Consider the following 22,206-nt stretch of genomic DNA (forward strand, 5'->3'; position numbering starts at 1 on the left):
CCCTGCTCTCTTATTCATAGTATAGAACAGCTTGTCTATACAGCGATCGGTCATAAATCTGGCACCAAAAACAATCGCTGACAATCATTTAAAGTGACAATTATCGAGCAGCTGTATAAGACGAATGGTCAGATATTGAACAATCAGACTGCAACTTGTATGTCCAGCTTTGGACTGCTGAATTTGGGAATGGCTGTTAATGCGTAGGTCCATTTTACAAAAGGTTTTCAGAAAAGATGTCGTCACTGACTAGTTCACTGGTTTGTTCCTCTATGAAACAAGAGCCACCTCATTTATCAAAAGGGTTTAAAGTACCTAAAGACAGGGAGAAAGAACGCTCAGTATGGGTGATTTCAGACAAGCCTGGAATGGTTGATTTGGCTTGGGAAAGATCTTTGTTTGCTCAAAAGACTTGTATGGTGTATGCCAATGTTTGCCAACAACATGCAGCCAATCAGCGTAATGCAACACAGCATTATAAAGGGAGAAAATTGTTAAATTAAACCAGAATCCCGGCCAAACAGATTATATTTTACACACCTCCATAACACTGTCCATTTAGGCAGGTGAAACCGTTATTTCCGTGCTCAGCTTTGTAGCTTTCTGTGCCGCTTCTGCTTTCATCTTGCTCATTGGATGATGAATCAGTGTCTCATCTATGTTCCATAAGCAGGCCAGTAATCATACGGTTGAACTTGAAATTAGTGGTCATTATCTGGGCCATGTAGTGGGGATCTTTTAATCTTGCTGAACAGGAACTGTAAATCCTTTTGTTCACAAATATGTGAAATGTGCTGTAGTTGTTTGGTTTGTGTCCTGTTTACACATCTTGTGGGTAATGTTTGTGGTGGGAAAGGGGTTAATGACAGACATAAACAATACAATGTTGTTAACAGATTAGATGTTCCAGTAAGGGAAACAAATTGAAACAAATGAAAACATATTAAAAATTAAGGCCTCTCTCGATCCATTTTGACTAAACAAATCAACCGAATATTGATTCGGTTGATAGGAATGGCCAATCAAGTGATAGTGGGGGAAGGGGGGTTATGGGGGTATGTTGGTGGCATTGGGGCAACCTGTGGCTGGGTGGTTGGGTCATCAGAGTGGTGCAAGGCAGTGAAGTGAATATTATTCTTACTAAACAGGATTTATATAGCGCCAACATATTACGCAGCGCTAGGTGATTGATATTCCGCAATCAATTTTTGATTATGGAAATGTTTATCAGTTGCCAGAACGAACCTACACCTCATATATACCTAGCATTAGACAGGCGAACAGGGTATGGGAAAAAAGTGTGCAATGATTTAGCCAGACAAGAAGTAGACGTTGAAAACTGAAAAACAGCTAACGGTGTCACCCTCTGGCAAGACAGTGTGGCAGGGAATGTGAATCACAAGAGTGAAATGGAACCTAAAATCTTTTGGCAGGTAATTCAATTCACATTTACATATGTCAACCATGCAAACATATCGGCACCTCAATTTTTAGTGCTAGCTGCATTAAACATCCAGATTGTATGTCATTATTCTTATGCAGAAAATAAAAAGAAGCATCTAATTGATTGCTACGGGCAATACAGATAGATCTGAGACACTTTTTTTCTGAGGCTCCTAATCAAAGGATATTTTTTTTTAATTCCATAGCAGCCAATCAGATACTCACTTTCAATTGATTTCTGCAGTATGAAAAATGGAGTCAGAGAAATGGAGAAACCTAGTTGGTATTGGCTGGGGAGAATCACCTTTTCGCTTCAGTGAAACTTCTGTGAAAAATTGCATTTATCAGAAATACAAAAATCTCTGCAGAATAAATGAAGGTTAGTAGGAAAAATCCAAATATTTACTGCTAATAAAAAAAATAAAGTTATGATCCTGGAAGTAGATATGACTACATAAATACCCACAAGTGATGTAAATTCACTGTCAAACATGACAAAGCTGGCAATGTTTGCCGATCGCTATGATAGTGATAGGGACTGCTCTCTAGTGATAGGGAGTGATGTGATTGACCAAACTGATCAGCTTCTTTTTCTACAGACCCAGTGATAAATAATGACCTTTGATTGGTATGTATGAGGATTTTGAGGGATTGTGTGAATATTTTTTACAGCCTGTACAATTCCTTTTTTTATTCCCTTCTCTTGCACCGGTAATATAAAAGCGAGTATTTGATTGGCTGCTATTGGCATATACAGCAGTTCCACTATTTCATATAGAAGGTATTTTTATACAAGGCTGACAAGTGCATCAAGCATTTTTCTGATTAAAATAAAAAGTCAGCATTTCTTTAAAAGGTCATTTTTCACGTCCATATGTTCACCCTGCCATAAGGTCTCAACCTAATTTTAATCTGTTTTTTGATAAATTAGGGCCAATGGTATGAGATTAAGTGATTGGGTGCAATGGCTGAACTATGAAGCACCTGCACGGTGTGCAGAAAAAGACGGCAGCCACCCCTTTTACTCCGCAAACCATTCTGGGATTCAGTGTCTCTCCCTACGTATTTCTGATATGGCTGACACTACACAGCAGATTCATCAAGTGCATGCTTTTTCCACAGGGAGCCGTAGAGTATTTACAAGAAGTTGCTGGCCTGAGCACATTTTTCCTGGTGATTTGCCTACTAAGGGGCTTTTTGGTTAAGTGGTGTTTTCCCCTCTGTGCCAGGTGGGTCAGTCCTAGGAGAGGTGGAAAGACAGGAGTGTAGATGTTGTATGAAAGAGCTTCATGTGAGTTCAAAGTAGATGTAATCCCAATTTCCAGAACTCTATATAAGCTTTACCATACCTTTTCTAAGGTTTGTAAGCTTTCTAAATATGCAGCCTTCACTAATAGCTGTTTAATTTTGTCTTGAGGGTCCTTGTTTAGGACCCTTCCTATTATGGGGTGACAACTGTCTTCCAACTGAATTGTCAGCTCGTCAGATGTACCCATTACTGATGTGCTGACACACATTGTGCAGACATGGTCAACCGGTGTCACTGTCAGGAAACCTCTCCAAAACAACTACTAGATTGTAAGCTCTTCGGGGCAGGGTCCTCTCCTCCTGTATCACTGTCTGTATTAGTCTGTCATTTGCAATCCCTATTTAATGTACAGCGCTGCGTAATATGTTGGCGCTATATAAATCCTGTTTATTAATAATAATAATAATAATAATGAATGGCAAATGCTGGAAGTTCATGTAGATAGAAAGTGGCTGAATCGGATTTCTGCTTTAGGTAGGACCTATCTCAAAGACCTGATTTAATACAAAAATGTTTAGCAGACATCCCCAGGGAAGAAAGGTGAAACAACACAAAATCAAACCCAGCAGAGGTTCCAAACTTTCCACAATGTACAAAAATGTGCTTTTATTGCTTCCTGTGTCTCTATTGGTAATATTTTCTACCATTACAGCTGTGACTCCCTTGTCCAATCATTTCCTGTATTTGTGACTCTTGTCACTTGTGATGCTTATCCATGTTCCAGGTCTGTGCTTCATAAAGTACTAAAATCATTAGACTAGCATGGCAAGCAGGCAGCTAGCATCTTCAGGAGAGTCCAGTAACATTGGCCTTTATATTTTCTCACTATAGGTTTCCTTTAACACACGGCACCCATTATTCTGGCTTCATGGCTTCTATATAAGTTGTTTGTAAACTGGCTTGCCTTTTTCTGCAGTAACCAATAGCAACCACCATATCTATCTGTCACTAATCTGCATACCTTAGATATCTGATAGGTTGCTACAAGTTACTTTGTTTTTTTTGCTTTACATTACATTACAAAAAAAAAGCTTTTTTGATTTTTTTTGTCTCTAACCATCTTTATCATTACATGCATTTCTACCACATCATGCAACAACCCCTGCACATTCCCTGCTGGCATTCTTCACCTCCCGTAGACTGCTGTGATGCAGGGTGATGTTGCTCGATCCAACATGACATCCACATTAATAAATCTCCTTCCATTCCTTTTTCTGCTTTCTTCTCCCCCCTCCTTTCTTTCCATTCTCACTGCAGAGGGAAAGAGAGAGAGTGTGAGAAAGCCCCCCCCCACCTCCTCTAAGGTTACCCCCCCCTCATTGCGTGTTTTGGGGTTCGCAGCATGGAAGCTCAAAGCCCCGGGAACACGTGGAACACTTCCTCGCTTCTAATTGTTTTGACTTGGAATCGGCAAGGCGATTAAAGAGCATTGATTTTCTCATACTTACCACATTGATTTTTAAATTTCCTATTGATTCCCGCTCTAAATCTCTGTTTAAACAAGTCCTCACTCGGGAGATGACAAGATCTGATTAGCCCGAGAGCCCACAGAGCCCACAGCCCTTAACCCTTTCACCGCCATTGCGCAGAGCCATCTTACGTTGCGCCAGGGGTCTTACCGAAGGTGGAGAGAATGGGGCAACTGCTGCCGTGGTGCAGTACATACAAGGCACCTTGCAGCACATCTCTCAAGGCAGTGAGTAGCTCAGGGATTTTTTACAATGGAGTTGGACTTCAGAGGGGTCCGGACCACTTGCAGAACTTTTGACTTTGGATCTTACTTTTGCTATATGTGACCCATTTTCTCATACACCATTCCACTGCTTTGAATTTTTTAAAGTTTCACTTTTGCCATTCTTCAACAAAGAATTAAAAAAACAAGATGACTTTTTAACTAGTTACCCCCCGAATGCTCCCAGGCCTAATAAATCAGGAATGGTTGATACACAGCTTCTGTACTATTGTGCCTTTCCTAGGTGGTTGATTTGGCTGCTCTTGGTGGGCCTTAGCTGACCAATGTGAGGATTTTTATATTACTAGAACATTTACTGGTATACTTATTGTTGTAATAAAACCTCCCTTTCACTCTGTGTGTATAAATATATTGATGACACTTTCACTTCTTAATTTTACTTTAACCTCCCTGGCGGTATTCCTGAGTGTGGCTCTGGGATTTTTTCAGTACCAAAAGGAGTAATCCCAAGCCACACTTGGAGTGGAATTGCCAGAGAGTTTTAAGGCTTACCTGGTCCCCATGTACCTGTGGCATACTCCAGTGGTGCCCGCGGCGTCCTCCAGCAATGCCCGCCCAGCATCTGTGTAGCCTGGCGATGCCCGTCCGGCATCTGTGTCGCCGGCGTGTGAACATTGGGGACGCAGATGCCGACCAGGCTGTGCAAGCATGCGGCTAAAGGGGGGATCGGTAAATTTAAAATTATATGTATTTGTAAATATACTGTTTGACATTTCAAAATACCTAATATTCAGACCTCCAGGGAAGTTAATATATTGCTTTATTTACAATGCCTATCCCTGGGTTTCAGAATATTGTTCCTACTACATTGTTAGTCTTAAATAGTCAGATGTCTCCTCAGGGGTGGGGAAGTAGCAGCAATTCTTTGGCACCTGCAATTGCCACTCTTGTGTCCAATCTGATGAACTGAAATGATGCAGTTACTACCTTCAAAATGAGAACAGGAAAGAGATCTACTTCTCTGCATAGATTAGTCAAACACTATCTATGACTGACTGTTACTCTGGACCCTTACATTGGGGGGTTTTATCATTTTTAATGAACACAATTGGCATTGCTGCATACTCACTACAAAAATGTTTGTTGATGACTGAATAGATTTGAAAATATTGGACACAATGGGGTCTATTTATAAATCAGTGATTCTGACATTCTCTCTGGAGAACCTTCCAGGTCCATTTGTTTTAATTCATCAGGGAATGTTTCAGTCAATTATTTCAGTCAGATTCACTGCTTTATAAATAGACCCCAATGATTTTCAAACGTGTAAAAATACTTTTCTGCAAACATTGTATTGAAAAAGAACTGTCAGGCAAGTGTTTAGCCTATGGAATGGCTGCTCACTGCATTTTAAATAATTTTCTACAAATCATTGGAAACAACACAAATCAATTACTCCAAATATAGTCTAGTCACATTGCACATAACAAATTGAAAATATGTTCTAATTGTTTCTTCACAAATATCTGTGGCTGTCATTGACCCTGGGTGATCGTAACACAGGAAAGTCTTTGTTCAAGCTTTTCTCCTATACGGCGATATCAATATAGGCAGTAAGTGCTATATATAGTCATATAATATAGTCATATATATATATATATATATATATATATATATATAAATATGATATATATATATATATATATATATATGATATATATATCATAGTTCAGCCATTGCACCTAACCACCTAATCTCATGCAATTGGCCCTAAATTTATCAAAAAAAACAGAATAAAATTAGGTTCAGACCTTATGGCAGGGTGAAAATATGGGCGTGATAAATGACCTTTTAAAGAAATGCTGACTTTTTTTAAATCCGGTATAGTATAGGCATAAGTAGCTGCAAAGATTCTTTACTACAAAAATTATGAATGTTTTATAGCACATTAATAAATTAAATTTACATTTTATAAAAATATAGATTTTGTTTTAAAGCATTTAATACCAATATTCACTTTATATAAACATGAGAGAGTAACCCCCCTGTGCAGGAAAGTGTATGTGAATTCACCTACACTATACAGGCGGTCACAAATAATAGGCTGAAAGCTGAACACATAAAGATCACCACGTCTGCTAAACATTGTAATAAAACTCATACTGTTAAGTGCAAAGGGACAAATGCAATGCTACATGGTGCCCATGCACTTATTAGAAGGAAAAGAAAAAAATATTGATAAAAGAACCTTCTGACCTGATTCGGTTTCTTACAAAGGCACAATGCATATTTGGTCCACTGGTCACAAAATAATCGATCTGATCATACATTTTTTTGCAATGCATCAAGTTTGCTTGAACATCCCTGTGACCATGCCCAGTGGCACATACTCAACTTTTATTTATTCCTCATCCCTCAGTTTAGCCACTGGAACTGAGCAAAGGAAACAATGTAATGTACACAATGTACACAGGGCTGTCCCTATGCCCATATGACGGCTCAGGACCAATCACCAAGCAACTGTACTGTGCCATTAGAAAATGGGCAGTGGGTCACATGCTTCTCCATACTTTGAGGTACGGGGTATTTTTCATTTTAATGGCAGCCCAGTGGGGTGGCAGGGACAGTGTGTGCTTTGTGTTATTGTTTTCAGATATCCAGGCAATGGGATGGATCAGTTGCTCACAAGAACATGTAATGGGCCTGATTCATGAAAGCTCTCCAAGGCTGGAGAGGATAGACTTTCATCAGAATAGCTGGGTGATCCAGCAAACCTGGAATGGATTTCTTTGCTAGCAAATGTTTTTAATCCTGGACCAGATCCATTTCAGATTTCCTAGATCACCAACTGATGAAAGTATATCCTCTCCAGCCTTGAAGAGCTTTAATAAATCAGGAACGTGTATGGCTAGTGCTAGTTTTGCGTCTAGCATCTGTTAAATGATGAGAAAATAAAGCTGCTTGCTGGTACTACAAAGGACCTTTTCACACATTAAATTAATATATGATGCACTGCTATTAATGAAGCAATTTGCTGCAATTCTTATTTATTGCAAATGCTGAATCAGCCTCCTAAACTTTATTCACTACACTGGTTGTGAATAATCACACCGGACAGGAATCTATTTTTTGAGAAATAAACTTTTTTTTCAATCAGATTTTGTGATTGATCTTATTGTCCTTTCCTCTTTCTTTTTGGAACTATGGGAGGGATGCCACCAGGAATGGGGATAGTCAAGCTACTGGCAGGATCCGAAGGTATGTACTGAAATGTTTTTTTAACTCAAACAGCATTCACAAAACTCCCTTAGAGCCAAAAGTCCAAAGTGTAAAAGGTGTTTAACAGGGCTGATTTATTAAAGCTCTCCAAGACTGGAGAAGATGGACTACCATGAGTGAATTTGGGTAATTCAGCAAACCTAAAATGGCTTTCCAAAAAATCATTTGCTTTTAGTTGGCAAATGCTTGAAATTCTGGATCAAATCCATTTCAAGTTTGCTGGATTACCCAGGTTTTCCTTGATAGTCTATATTTTTAGTCCTGAAGAGCTTTAATAAAGCAGGCCCATTGTGTAAACATTATTCAGGGTTAACCTTCCTTTTCCTCCTTCTGTCACAATGTTCAAGCCTGACAAATGGCTTAAAGACTACATCCTAGGAGTTACACGCTCCTTTATGTCTCCAAGGACTTGTGAGGTGGGTGAGGGGTTAGTATGGTGAAGGTGGGTATCAGTAGCTATGTGGTATTTTTTACAGGAGAGACCCTGCAAATGTCCCTCCCCAGCATATGCATAACCCACAATGTCCAGGTATGGAGTGGAATATGTCTCACTCCATGGTACAATCACATCTGAAATCCATAGTCATGTCTAAACTATAATACTGGTGGCCCTGTACTGGAGTTTTGAGAATTGGATACTGGAATTCTACTGGTCCAATGAGTTTCCCATTTTTTTTTTTTTGAGGAGAACTATGTTTCTCCCAAAATTTTAGTCACACCCTTAATGTATTGCTTCTGATGCACCTGGGAGCCCAATAAATTTATAGCAATCCATAAATAGGCAAATCTTCATCTCATTTCCTATTGGAATGTGAGCAAATTCAATTGCTTGCCAATGTTTTGGGTATCTAACACATGCAGATGCTGTATTCTTCACTTTTTTTTATCTGTCTTCAACCTAATCATCTCCTTTAAAGCCCCATGTTTATTCAAGTGAGAACAGGTATTGTTCAATGGTGATCTAGATTCTAAAAGTGAACAACCTTTATAGCTCCAAATTAGTATTTAGAAACTTCATTTATTGAGTGACTGATTTTGCCTATGCTACTTTTATAAACTGGTAATTGCAATAAAAATATTTAAAAAAAACACCCCTCATCAACACTTTTCCTATGGAGATGGCCAATTTTATTATTAATAATAATAATAATAATAAACAGGATTTATATAGCGCCAACATATTACACAGCGCTGTACAATAAATAGGGGTTGCAAATGACAGACAGATACAGACAGTGACACAGGAGGAGGAGTGGACCCTGCCCTGAAGAGCTTACAATCTAAGGTGGGGGGAGTAAAACACAATAGGATGGGAGATGAACGTGGCATTCACTCTTATAGTGCCATTCAGGTCTCACTTCCACTGAATAAATGGCACCTCATGCCAATTAATAAAAAAGCAATACATTGGCCCTATCTGTCTCCCGATTCCAGCGTCACCTTATCTAGGTGTTCCGTGCAATCTCACCCAAACACAGAGTAGAATTAAAAGGTATCCTCACAGAGCAGAATTTTTTGACAGGAGGGTTTATTCCCATTTGAGAAGCAGTGTTAATAGGTCAATAGAATCAGACTGCAAGGAATTATTTATATTCAGATAAAGGTCAGTTGAGTTGATCTTAGGCTTTACCACAGCTGCAATGATTTCTGTATAGAATTAGCAATTCGGTGAGTGATTATATTTTTTATGCAATTGCTTTCTGAATAGACCTGCTCATATATAATACCTACATATTGAAATAATTTATATAAATTAATTATGTTGTTTCTGTTAAAATCAAATTACTTATATATGTACAAATAATTCTTATTTACTAACATTTTGGTGTGGTAAGGTCTGCGCTGAATGTATTCTTGCAATACGACTCTCCTATCATAGCCTGTGCTAAATTCCTGAATAGATGGCTTGCAGTATATCTTTGTGTTTCCGTATGTTCCCGTAACTGATAATAATCTCTGTGTTGTACGGTAAATATCAGAATCTATCTTCCTGCCGCTTTAAAGCTTCGTGTTACCATTACATTCTGTTTATCTGTTGCTTTGTTACACCGGCACAGTTGGCTGTTAATTTTTGATTGCGCGTTTTTGTGTTGGTATAAAAGAATGGGAATCGCAAAGACTTGTAGAAATAGCGTTCCGAATATGCATAAGTGCAAACTGAGTATTTAGAGCAACAAAAGGCTGCATTTTGGCCAAGGAAAGCAAATAATGTGCATGGTGTAATAAAAATGTATCATTGTGTGATTATTTTAACAATGTATCATCTCTGCAGTAAACTGAATTCTGATTGGTTGATCAACCTTTGTCCACTGTGCACATTATCACTGGCCTTTGCCCTGAGTTAATATGCGAGCCCATCAGAGGCCTTCTCTGGCACTGGATAGGACTGTCTGTGCTTTGAAGTTTTGTATGTCTGTAATATTTGACTAAACATTTGTTTTTCTGTATTGTTGTGTCTCTGTGTATGAAAGGTAAATAAGGTAATGCCAGATAATGTTGTTAACTATGTTGTTTTAATGTTGGTATTTTTTTATATATATATAAATATATATATATATATACACACACACACATGATGAATAAAGCAATTTTATTTAAATCTTTACATTCCGGTTTGCCAATATATATCTATATATTGTATATCTATATAAGTCATAAAGGTTTAACGTGGTACTATATATATATATATATATATATATATATATTATACACACACATATTTTTCCTCCTGTGGCCTAGAGAAGGGGTTTTGGTCAAGAACAATTACGTGATGAGGTTATATGCTGTATACTGTTTTCCAGCTCAGAGGTTGCAGAAAGATCAGTGGTTACCCCTCAATTAACCTTTTCTCTGTTAGGAGACTGGCCCCTCCGGCAGAGAAGGGGTTAACCCGTTGAGTGCTGGCCATCCCCTGCCGGGCATTAGTGTGGCAGTGCGGAGGCTGCTCTAGGTTTTTGTCCTTTGTGTGTGTGTACACGCCGGGGTGACGGGATCAGAAAAGAATTAGACCCCACACAATGGGATGCATCCAGCAGCCCCTTGCAGAGCATTGGTCTGTGTGTTAATGATTACTGCTCACCCCTCATTGTGTCTGCGGGGACTGCACGCAGCGACTTGTGAAAATTAGTGTTAGGTCATTGTGTGTACACGCACTCACCACGCGCACAGACCCCCTCGACGGTTCCTGTACACGATGGCCAGCTCTGGGGGTGAAAGGCGCGTCTTTATTTTTGCCCCCTTTTTTCATGTCATTTTCTTTTTTTTTTAGAATAGATAAAATTTGAATAGATTGGACAGTTTGCTTGGTGACAGGAGAGATGGCTTCAGCCGCCCTTGTGTCCATCACTCCACCCTCCCCTCTGCCTCTTGTCCTTTGCCTCCATGAATTCAACTTTTAATTGTTCGTTTTGACTTTTCACATTGTAGGCACGAGCGCCGCTATCTATTCTTCTGTTGAGATGAAACTGCTTTCCTACCCTCATTTGTATAAGAATAAAAATAAAGAAAACTCGCAAAAAGAAGAATATATTACCATAACAATCCATTAACCTTTTTGGACAAATTAGCTGTCTATTAGATGTCTACGATTACACGTGTTATAAAAAAGCAAGTCAACATCCAGCCAAAATATATATATAAAAAATATTTATATATATATATATATATATATATATATATATACAGTCATGTAGAAGACAATAATAAAACCCTGGCAGAAGTATAAAAACTTTCCATACATGCATATCAATATGATATGAAACACCAAAAAAGTAAGCGATGGCAGCCTGATTGGCATTGCCTTCTAAACACACAAAATGCAAAAATATGCAAATTGTTCTAAGTATGATCATGTCATAAATGTTTATAACTTTGATATGCAAAGCATCAATATCTGACTATTTGTTATCCTTTTTTTTTATCATAGGCATGATTTAAGAACAGTTGACTAGTAGAAGAGGTATTGTCCTGCATTTGACTTCACCAATTAATACCTGTCTGTATTCTGAAGATATATTCTATAGAAGACAAGTCTGTGCAGGTGTGACCATGCAATATATGAGCAAATGCATGAATACACACATATATATATATATATATATATATATATATACCCAAATATTAAATATTTATTTAGTTTTTCATATTGATTTTTAATGCACACTAACAAATAACTGCGCATGCAAATGCATTCATACATGTGCGTACAGATTTACATTTAAACACCCTTAGATTGTGCGGCTCCATCCTTTTGCTTGGTTAGAATAGGAGACTAGATAGAAGTGCCCACGTTATTAAAATCTTTTGACACCGAGGTCATCCCCCTCCCCCTCTCCTGCTGTCCCTGATGCTTTATATATATCATAAAAAGCCCCAATATATATGTGGTTGAACAAAAAAGGTAGATCTTTTTTTTTTTTCTCGTTCCCTTTTATTTTTTAATTGCCTTTTATGTCTGAGTTTATGTGAGTAATTGTGCTCCATTTCACACTTTATGTATGCTTTTTACAAGGTCTTTAATTTTTTAAAGAAAAGGGGGTATTTATTTTATGGAAGAACCCCTCAGGCTGTTATTTTATTTTTACCTCTTTTATTTTTTTTACCATCTGTTCTAATATATTGTATTATTTGCTTTGTTTTCAGTGTCACTTGCTTATTCATTTTTTTACTTATTTTATGACATATTTTAACTTTACTTGCATTCTGTAGTTCTTTTTTCCCCCAGACTCTTGTTTGCCTTTTTTTATAGTAATTCAAGAAGTCGTATTCATCCCTTTTATTAAAAATTGGCTAAATAAATCCAACTTTTTCCCCTTTGCATGTTTTACAGTTGATAAATTTGCCAATATTATTTTCTTTCATTTGAAAGAAATATGAATATTTGTTTGAACACACAAAAATTAAAAATATGTTTATTAATAATAATTGTGTAGGAATACATAAAATATTATTTCATGTTTTTCGTACTTATGTTACCTTTTTGCATTACCCATCGCTAAATTAATAATTGTGAACATTTAAAGGAGACTTATTTCTTGGGTTACATATATTCAAAGTGCTTTTCAAGGAGTCTTCTGTTAATAATCGTATATTTTTTTTTCTGAGGTACAAGAACTAAATGAAGGATATTTTATAAGAACCTGAAAATGGAAGATTTTTTAGAAGACTTGTTCTGTCACTGGCAAAGGGCTAATAGCAGTCTCTCCCATCAATACCATATTGCGGTGACCAGCCTTTTAAGTTCTGAAATACCATGTATTCCTAGTTGCAGAAATTGGGTTCAGCTGAAAGCAAGAGTGAATTTCAAAGGTAAGAATTCCGGGGGAAAAAAAAAATTGAGAAAATGAGGACAAAGTATAATGGTGAGAGGTGTTGGTAAAAAAACAGAGAAAAAGTAAGGGATCCCTGGAGAAGGAAAAAGGGTGAATAAGGATAAGAGGGAAAGGCAGGTGGGTGCAGAATGGAAAGGCAGGTAAAGGCACAGAAATAAAACTGGACCAAGCGTTACTATGCCATGATAGAAGACATTTAGAGAAATAGATTCTGATAATTAATAACACAAGAAAGAAGAAATAGGATATTTTAAGGAAGCACTAAGGAAAAAAAGAAGTGTTAAAGAGGGAAAGTGATAGGGGGGGTTAATGTGCACATTGTGCAGACCTGTGCAACAGATAGGAATAGTGAAGCAAAAAAGACAGATGTATTGAAAAAGAGGGGTATAGTAGCAGACAGGTAAACTAAAAAGGCATCGAAAGAGGGATGGAAAAATAGACAGAGGGTAAGAGAGAGCCAGAGAGCCGTGTCTGGGGGGAGGGGATGCAATATCGATCCATGCGGCTTCCATCATTTCGTGACACAGAATGTCAGATGGGCTGAGGGCCCTTTAACTCCTTCCATTCCAGCTCTTTCTCACTCTTCTTTCTCTACCCCCCCCCCCCCCCCAACGCGCCCCCTCAATCACTCCGTACCAGCCGCTCGATGAAAGAATTGATTTTCTTTTTAGCAACTCAAATGTACTTTGTAATGAATTAACTCCCGTCCCCGCACGCTGCGGAGTGAGGGAAAAAGGCAGCAAAGAGAGGAAAGCTAGGGAGAGCTAATAAGAGAAAAAGCAAGAGAGAGAAAATGGGGGCTAGTGAAAGAAAAATAAAGGGGAGATGGAAAAAATAGAGGAGGAAGACGAGAGAAAGCAGACAATTGGGAATGGTTACAGCAAGAACAAAAACCCTGATCAATATTGCCTAATATTAAATATACATAAGTGAGGATAATGTGGGGTGATTGGCTGTCAGATATGTACAGGTGGTGTGAAGAATAAAGGAAAGGTGAGTGTCACGGCGACCATAGAACAAGAGACGGGAGGGAAAAAGTTCAAGATAAGAGTTAGTGAGATGTGAAAGAAAGTAGGAAAGAGAGAAGAAGAGGAAGAAGAATAAAAAGAATTGAAAAAAAAATCAAAATGAGGTAAAAAGGATAAGTAAAAGAAAAGCAGAAGTAAATTGTAAAAGAAAGAAAGAAGGAAAACAGAAAAAATCAGAAGGAAGAAAGGAGAGACTATGAGAAAAAAAGGAAAATAAAGAAAAGAAAAAGGAAAAAAAAAAGAAAGGGGGAAATAAAGTAGGTGGAATATAGTAAGAAAGAAAGAAAGAAAGAAAGAAAGAAAAAAGAGGCTAAGGGAAAGAAAAGGAAAGAACCGGGGAAATAAAAAGAAAGAAAGAAAGGAGAGACTTTGGGAAAGGAAAGAAAGGGGGAAATAAAGTGAGTGGGATATAGTACGAAAGAAAGAGACTATGGGAAAGGAAATGAAAGGAAAGAGAAGGGGACATAAAGTGGGTGGAATTAAGTAAGAAAGAAATAGGAAAAAAAGAAATGAAAAGGAAGGGAGAAAGAAATGAAAGAAAGTAAAAGATAAAAGGGAAAAGAAAAAAATGAAATAAAAAGTAAAGGGTAATAAAAGAAAATAGGAGAGAAAAGAAAAGGTGGAAGAATAGAAAACAAGAAAAAAAGGACAAGAAGGAATAAAGAAGGGGAAAAGAGAATAGAAAGACTTGGACAGAGAAAGGATATGAGGAGTGGAAGTGAATCAGGGAAAAGATAGAACTAGTATAAAGGCATACAATGTATCTGGAGAGATTGGCATGTGAGTGACAGCAGCCTGAGCGGAAGGTGAGTGGGATGCTGAGTGATAGAAAACATGTGGTGACATCAAATCCAATGGCTGCTGCTTTGTACAGCTGTTCACTTTGTACAATTTCCAAATATCCGCTGCAGGACAGTGTAGCAGGTTTCCTAGGCCTTGCTTTCCAGCAATACCCAGGGAAAAGGTGTCCTGCTGTAGAGGGCACATGGGAGAAGAGTTTAAACAGGAGAGCAATAGGCTGGGCCAATATTTAGGCAGAAAGTAAGAGAAAGAGTTGTGGAGCAAAGTGTGTAAGAGCGGAACTGTGGGTACTGGTTACAGAAAGGTCCTGAGACATAAAAGTAATAAACGGTGCGAGTTGGCATGGGACAATGCGTGAGAGACAGCATGGGACAAGGCGTAACAGTGTGACACCGTGCGTAACAGTGTGAGACAGCAGGGTACAATGTGAGACAGCAGGAGCCAGTGCGAGACAGTAAGATAGTGTAAGACCCCCATGAGTGTCACCTGTCACCTTACACCATGTTACTGTGTTCCCCTAGGAGGCCCTTGAGATAGGGGTGCGCTGCCAAACCCTCTGGCATTGAATGGGTGCCCAATGGCTGGGGGAGGAGCCCCTCCATTTAGCCTGTGCTCTGTCCCTGTTCTCTCCTGGAGATCTCCATTATTCCAAGGGAAATAATTCCTTTTGTGTGCATGGAATGGACCTCAGGGAGGAGGAAGGGGGGGTGAAGAGTGGACAGGGTGGAGGGGGATAAAGGGGGGAGTGAGAGGTGGCCAGAAAGGGGAGGGGGGAAGTGGGCATCAGGGGGGAGGTCTATGAGGGACGAAGGGGTCGCTTATACAGCTGTCATCAGACAAGGAAGAGGGGAGGGAGAGAAGAGGAGGAGATATTGTGAAGTGTAAGATGGAATAGCCGGGGACTCGCACTGTGTGCTGCTGTGCAAAGAGAGGGGGGGCCTCGGATGCGTGGGGGCCATATTGTAAAATTAACCGGCTCCAGAGAGAAAGAGGAGGAGAGGCAAAGAGAAAATACCAACAAAAAAGACTTTTGAATATCCGAGAGGTGAAGAAGACATCGGTATCCTGCAGAGCATCCTTTCCCGGACCGATGCTCTGCCTGTAACCCCCCCCCCCCCTTACACACACCGGGGACACCCCCGCACTATACACCGACACATTTCTTGTATCCTGAACCCCCCCCCCCTCTCCTCCCTAACTCAAACACATACGCACACCCTCCCTCATTCACTCTGCATCTCACAACGCAGCCTGGCCTAATTCATCGGGTTATGAAAGCTGCCTGCACGCTGCTATGTTTGTTCCGCTCTCCGTCCCCTTTCTGTTTCAGCGAGCCGGCTCCGAACACACATGGCCCTTTAAGTCGCCTCTGTCCCTGGCAGGTGCTGACGGTAAGCTATCGGTGCAGTGCTAGCGAGCAGGAGAGGCAGGCAGAGTGTGCCTCGCTGCCAAACCCCGCTGCTGCCTTTTATTCATGTTTGTATTGATCTCTGGCTGTCAGAGGCAGCGGATTCAGCTCCTCTGGTCGATAGACAGGGAAAAAAAAAAAAAGGAGAAGGGAGAGGGAGAGCTCCGATTCGGAGACACTGGAATGCTTACAAAATACAGGGAAAGATTTTTTTTTTCCTTTAGGGGGGCATCCCAAAAAATAGCAAGCCCACACTTACCTGTTCTTGTTGTTTTCTTTTATCAGATCACACAGCCCCCCTTCTCTTATTCCTTCCCCCCCAAAAAAAATTTGGCAATTAGGTTCAGATTGAAGGTATCTCCCCCCTTTTTGTGATGTGGGAGTTCCAGGCTTTTAGAATAATTAAGGCTTATTAGTTTAATTGGGAGAGACATGGGTGGGAGGACAGGAGGGGCAGCTTCAGAATGGCATTTGGTTGGAGAGAAGCAATAGGTGAAATAATCTCATGTTTAATCACAAAAAAAAAAGAGCAAATGCCAACCGTTTGGTAACAATATTGGCTCTGGGATTGCCCGGCCGATGCCTGTCTTAAAGTTTACCTGGTGTGAAGCGATACCCCAACTTCCAGGGGCAGTTCATGGGGTGTACATTCTATGAAGGGGATTCATTTTTAGAATTGTGCCTACAGGACCTTTAGCTAGTTGTGGGGTGACAGTACAGCTCCCCCTTTATTGTCTTTCTTTTTAGAACTGTCAGAGCGTACCGTGGAAGTTATAGATTTATGTTATTAGACGTACTATATGCAGCATGGTTCACATAATTATGAATGCATTATATTTTTATGTGTATGTTATATGAAATGTCAATGTGTAAAATGTCTCTTCTTTTTTTTTTTTTTTTTTTACTGTTATTGATAAAGACGTATGTATTATTACCGAAAGAAGCAAAATTAATGATGACCATCAATCTCTACATTGAATATTCTATAATGTAATTGGAGTGAGCATAACATATGTCTGGGGGGAGGTATTTTTAAATGTGTGTTTGAATATATATATATATGTGTGTTTGTGTGTGTGTGTGTATATATATATATATATGTGTATATATTTATATATTCTGTTTTATAATTACTGTAACACGTCATTTCCATCTCTGCATCCTAAAGTGTCAATATGCTTCAGGATGCCGACAGGAAATGTAACAACTTTATGACTTTTTATCCTCTTATACCTTTATATCTACACGTCGGTGTATATTTATATGATATAATATTACCAACGCTCAGTCACACGCTGTCATGCATCACTATGAGACAATTTTGTGTTTAGGATTAATTTTGGCCCATTTACTAAAATTCCTGACTTGGGTATATTAGGCCTTTGCTGAATGGATAAATAGATTGTAAGTATGTATTTGCATGTACTTGCTCTGGCTTGGGTATATATGTGTGTGATCCACATATCTATCTATCTATCTATCTATCTATCTATCTATCTATCTATCTATCTATCTATCTATCTATCTATCTCTCCACCTCTATATGTATCTGTCTCTCTGCAGTCTGCCTATCATCATATCCATATATCTATTCATGGATACATGACATTGTTTGGACGTGCACATGCAAATAGCAGCATTTCCTGTGTCACAAAACATTCTAGTTTTGGGTTGAAAGCAAAGTCATTAGGAATTAAGGGTCTGACCCCATACAGCAAGCTGCCTATCTGCACACAAGCATCTCAAAATGGCTTTTTAATAGACTAATTACATTTCATTTAGGAGTGCTTTCTGGATAAGGCCTTTCCAATTCAAGGGGTTTAGTGAAAGGGTTGCTTTAACCCCCCCAGTTTATACCTAGATAAAACCTTGATGAGGGTTCAGGGTATGACCAAATAAAATATGCTCTTTAAAAAAAAAGAAAGCACTGTTTGATTCGAGATCAAAGTTTCTTCCTTTTTATTTCTTGCGTTTGAGGGATTTTCGAGGTATTAAGATGGCGTTTTGTGTGAGTTGACTGTACGGTGATTTTTTTTTGTGTCAGTGATAGCAGCGTAATGTTTAGAAAGTAAAAGGCGAACCTTTTAATGGAGGTCAGTTCTTGTTTTTAGAGTACAGATCGATAGTCTCGTTTTGACGCAGTGGATTGTCAGCTCTTGGGAGCTAACAGTTCAAACGCCGAAGATTCTCCTTTGCTTTGGAACCGTGAGAAAATATCTGGCTTATATTCACGCCGTATTTAAACTTTTATTGATTACTTGATTTGTAAATAGTAGTCGTTAAGAATTTTTTGTGTGGTAAAAAAAGTCAGTGTCAAAAATATAAATAAATAAATAAATATAAATAAAAAATTCCGAAAGCCTTGCCGTCACTAGCACATACCATAGAATGTTTGATAAGGTTTAAAGCTGCCAGTGAGGAGACCTGACTGAAAAATCCTTTTAATAATACTGTGAATTTCCAGTCAAAACCGCCATTTTCTCAGCCTTCGGCCATATGCTGTCGTGCCCCTAAGACATAAAAAAAAGTTTGGGAATATTAAGCTTTTATGACAGCAGTTCTTTGTGGCAACAATCCTGTAGTCTTCTGTAAGCATTTTATTTTATACTACCTTTATATATATTTATATATATATTTTTTTTTTGTCGGTCAAATGGACGATTGCACCTCGTCGTGTAAGAACGTTAGTGCTTTGATGCAGCTAAAATTTGATCTCAGGTGCAGGTTTTTGACCTTTTTGTCTGGAGAATATTGCATGGATAAAGTTTAGCAAGTAGATAAAATGCGCATGCAAAGCATATAGGCAAATGTATGGAAAAAAAAAACTCTTTATTAAAACTCTAAAAAAAGCTTTTCAATCATTCTCTTATATATCTGTGTCCTGCACTTTTAAAAAAATTGGGGAAAAAAGGAAAGCGGAGGGCATCAGATCCACATATAGATTGTAAAGCCACCGTGTTGGTTTGTAGAGGTTTCTCCAACGCAGACACAAAATGGCTTCTTAGCACGCCAGAACTGAACCTGCGATCAGTGTTCACACCTTGTAGTCGACCCCGGGAATGTGGTGCAAACCTCTGGGGAATCTGTGAACATTTTTGGGCCCATGTCAAACCGAAAGAATTGGCTGTGGTAGAATTCTTCATCCCGTGGCTGCTAACCAATCAATAAACACATATAATTTTATAGCGTGGATAGTGAACGCCAAGGTTCCCATACATGTAACATTGGACCGTTCACTTAAAACACAGCAAAATTCCAAACTACGTTGGGATGATAAATCCCTACATTTTATATGGATCTAAATTAGTTGATGACTGATATAAAATGCTTGTTTATCCAATCATTGGGTTTATGACTGATTACCCTATCAGATATTCCTTCATAAGGTGAAAACAGTAACTTTATATACATGTGTGCATGTGAATGGTCTGTACATTCAATATACCATGCGATCAGCAGGTTTTTAGTAGTTTACATATATTCTATAAAATCATTTCTCATTATTGCCTATTTAAATCTCTGTTATCATCAACTTGCATTTGTGGGATCTTGGACACACTTAGAATGCTTATTAAGTGATTTTAACAGCTTTGCTGTAAATTAGATTTATGTGGAAGACGTGTTAACTATGTAGACTGGTGAGATGTTGGCACAGGGATATTACAGGGCTGCAGGCTATGGCTGTGTTAGCTTATCCTACGTCATTTATTTATATATATATTAGGTATAAGTCTATCCTATGTCACTCACGCACAGCACATTTAAATATTAGTTTATATAACATCACCTGCACTTTGAATATGTCATTTTTTGATTTTTAAATATGTCAACTTGTATATGTATTGGTTATCTTACATTACATCACAGGTACATTGCATGTATCATTTTTGGTTTCAGCTATTTCACATGCATCTTATATATATATATATATAGGTGTAAGGTGTTTTATATAACATCACATATACATTGTAGGTGTTGTGTTTATATACTATGCAATGATGATAAGCAGCCCATATGTTGATGTAGCTGAATGCTATATATGCCTCATCAGTAAATGCAAAGTTTATTTAGAGGGTTCATTGAAGAGCAATATTTAAATTCAAATTGAAGATGGAGTGAAATAATGTACAATAATATTGTATGTTTGCAATACAATATATATATATATATATATATATATATATATACACAGACATATTTTTTGTATCACTGCATTGTAATATATAGTCATCTGTTTTTTGGCCATTCTTGTTTGTTGTTTATGCTTTCTGAGTTTTGACTTTTTTATTACAAAAACAATTGCCTTTTTTTTCAGAATATTTATTCAATATTTTAAGTACATCCTACAATATATATATGAAATGTATTTTACTACCGTATGAAAGCAAAGTTGTCAAAAATATAACTTATATTTTCATTTACTTCATTTGCATTGTGTAAATATTTTTTTTTCACAATGTGCTAGTGATATGTGAATGTGTAATATAATAAAATCCTCTCAGAATTCCATGCTGATGCCATAGGTAATTAAGCCAATTAACTCCAATAACTCATGCCCAGAGCACAATGGATGGGATGAGGGTATGGATGCAGGAATCTGCATTTTAGTAATGTAAATGTTGTTCCAATGGATTAAGCTTTAGATTGTTGCAGTAAAAAATATAGCTTATATAAAAAAAAAATATTAGCTGTGTATTATTATGACATTTTATTTGAATTATATAACAGTAGGTATTTTAGTTTATTTTTTACTTCTGCAATCTTAGCTTAAAAAGAGAAAATAAGAGTTTTGATGCAGAACTAATAATATAAAATATGTTGGTAATGCTGCACTGCAAGAAATTCAGCACCATGGACATGTCCTAGGAAGCATGTAAAGTCCTTCAATAGCATGCAGCACATGTACGTGTGTTCTGCGTGTTTCCTATAGACCTGTCGTGTGTTAAAAGCCACACAACACAAAGTGGCTCATACTGTTTAGGTTTCTGGTTTCGCTTTATAGACATAAATTTTGGATGTGCTCACAATGCATTTCCATATGTGTTCTGTATTGTGGGAGTTACAAGCTCTGATCATGCAGCAGCAAAGGCCTACATATAGTGTGTGTGTGTGTGTGTGTGTGTGTGTGTGTGTGTGTGTGTATATATATATATATATATATATATATATATATATAGCATTGAGATTGCCATGGACACAATTTACTGCTGTGACACATAATAAAACATTTGAAGTATTTTTTGGAGAAATCACTGTCCATTGATTGATCCCCACTAAGAATTCTTTCTGGATGGAGTTTGTATATTTTCCTGTGTATTCATGAGTTTTTACCCACAATCCAAAAATGATATGGTAATTGGCTTCCCCCAATCTAATAATATTTTATAAACACAGTCATGTTACAATGGTGGAGATGGTAGACTATCGGCTCCTCCAGGGCAGGGACTGGTGCTGATGACACTAAAAATATACTTTCAAAGCTATGTGAGAAAAAGAGATAAAAATGAAAAGGACACAAAAACAGCACCCATACAGAGGTATTCAATAAATTTCAGGTTTGTAATAATAGCAACCGGTCACAAATTTATTTTTCGTCACCTTTTTTGAAGCAAAAATTTAAACTGTAATTTTGTTGCTGGGGAACTCCAAGATCCGTCCTGGCATTGTTTACGCACAAGGCCCAATGTGGGTTGGATTTCAGGTGCAAAAATATTAGTGGGGAATAATTTATCATTGGTTACTAATATATGGGTTAATTTATTGGTTAATAATTTATCAAGGACCAATTATATCTTTTCTTACCTTTAGTAACATACCTGGAAAAACAACAGCTGGAGTCTGATTGGTTGTTGCGGATAACACAAAAAAACTATGAAATTGGCCCATATTTCTATTTCTGTATACCTTCCGCATGC

The 22,206-nt window shown here is 38.0% G+C and overlaps 1 protein-coding gene across 1 annotated transcript in view; it reads left to right on the forward strand.

Moving 5' to 3' along the window:
* The first annotated feature begins 16,071 nt into the window (after positions 1-16,071).
* The window catches only part of POU2F2 (POU class 2 homeobox 2), a 107,577-nt gene continuing 101,442 nt past the window's right edge, over positions 16,072-22,206 (forward strand). Inside the window, exon 1 of the mRNA XM_072425660.1 lies at positions 16,072-16,274. Within this exon, the coding sequence (XP_072281761.1) occupies positions 16,178-16,274 (97 nt within the window). The 5' untranslated portion in view covers positions 16,072-16,177. The remainder of the gene's footprint in view (positions 16,275-22,206) is intronic.

This window comes from Pyxicephalus adspersus, chromosome 11, assembly GCF_032062135.1.
Source record: "Pyxicephalus adspersus chromosome 11, UCB_Pads_2.0, whole genome shotgun sequence".
Taxonomy (NCBI): Eukaryota; Metazoa; Chordata; class Amphibia; order Anura; family Pyxicephalidae; genus Pyxicephalus; species Pyxicephalus adspersus.